This window comes from Octodon degus, unplaced genomic scaffold, assembly GCF_000260255.1.
Source record: "Octodon degus isolate 3935 unplaced genomic scaffold, OctDeg1.0 scaffold00034, whole genome shotgun sequence".
Taxonomy (NCBI): domain Eukaryota; kingdom Metazoa; phylum Chordata; class Mammalia; order Rodentia; family Octodontidae; genus Octodon; species Octodon degus.
The window spans coordinates 18,070,116-18,071,165 of record NW_004524610.1 but is presented as its reverse complement, the minus strand read 5'-3'; the positions used below and the strand labels follow the sequence as shown (position 1 = coordinate 18,071,165).

The window sequence follows — 1,050 nt, the reverse complement described above, 5'->3', positions numbered from 1 at the left end:
CATATAATAATTAGTCTTATAACTAATTATAAGATTTGTTACATAAACAAGGGCCTAAGGAACGAGAAGGCAGAGATGTGGCTGCAATGTTCTGCAATGTCAAGTCCAGCCTGGAACATTGTGTAGCCAATTAATACAAATAAATAAAGAAATTTATCTCCTATCTTTGGTAGCAAGTCTATTTTCTATGGTCACACATTTGCATTCTAAGACTGTGTCTATGAGCAAAGATCACTGAAAGTCATACTTTTTTTTTCCTAGAATAAAATGCACTGGCTCTCTTGGGACCAGTGAGGTGCTGATATGCATCCAGGGGATATGTGCTGGTCCTTGACTTCCACTGTTGTGGGATCTACAACAAATCTGCAGATCTCAAAACTGCCACTTGGCATTTTCTTTATTTTGTGATGGCATCCTCAGCTTCTGCAGGAGAAATGCCTACACTGGCTTTTGCTGACTGCTCATGAAATTCAGTCTTAAGCTGTCATTCAATTGCATCTGACTTGCTGTCATCTGGAATTTACTCATCACTACTGAATGTGCCACATTAAAGGAAATTTATTTTCACTTTTTTTGCCCTCGGTGTCCAAACCATTTCCCAACAAAAGTCACTGGAAGAGCTTGAAGGGATATAAACAGGAATATTACCAGCCAGTAGACTATATCCTCTGCTAGAGTACCATCAACAGTCCTCAGAAACCCTAGAGTATATGATCTTACCATATGTTATGTTGTACAAAATGGCACTGGTCCCGGGCTCCAATATGCAACTCTCTAGTGTTGGGCAGTGGACATGGAGGCAGTTGACATTGTCATGAATAGGGTCATGGAAGAAGACAGCCAAGTTACAGGACACTGGAAAGGAAAGAGGCACAGAACATTTGAGGTGATCTCCAGTTCTACTAGTCTGATGAGTACTGAGCAACCTACATTTCCTCAGTATTGGAAAGTGTGTGTGTGTGGGGGGGTGTGGAGTGAAAAAGAAAGCAGTTATTGATTTTTTTCTGAGTAATATTTCACATGTTCTTTTCTTTTTTTTAAACATTTTTT

At 39.6% G+C, this 1,050-nt stretch overlaps 1 protein-coding gene across 1 annotated transcript in view; it reads right to left on the bottom strand.

The window, feature by feature from the left end:
• The window catches only part of Mansc4 (MANSC domain containing 4), a 9,799-nt gene that overhangs the window by 1,666 nt on the left and 7,083 nt on the right, over window positions 1-1,050 (bottom strand). The window contains exon 2 of the mRNA XM_004630329.2: window positions 721-855. Coding sequence (XP_004630386.1) covers window positions 721-855 — 135 coding nt within the window. The remainder of the gene's footprint in view (window positions 1-720; window positions 856-1,050) is intronic.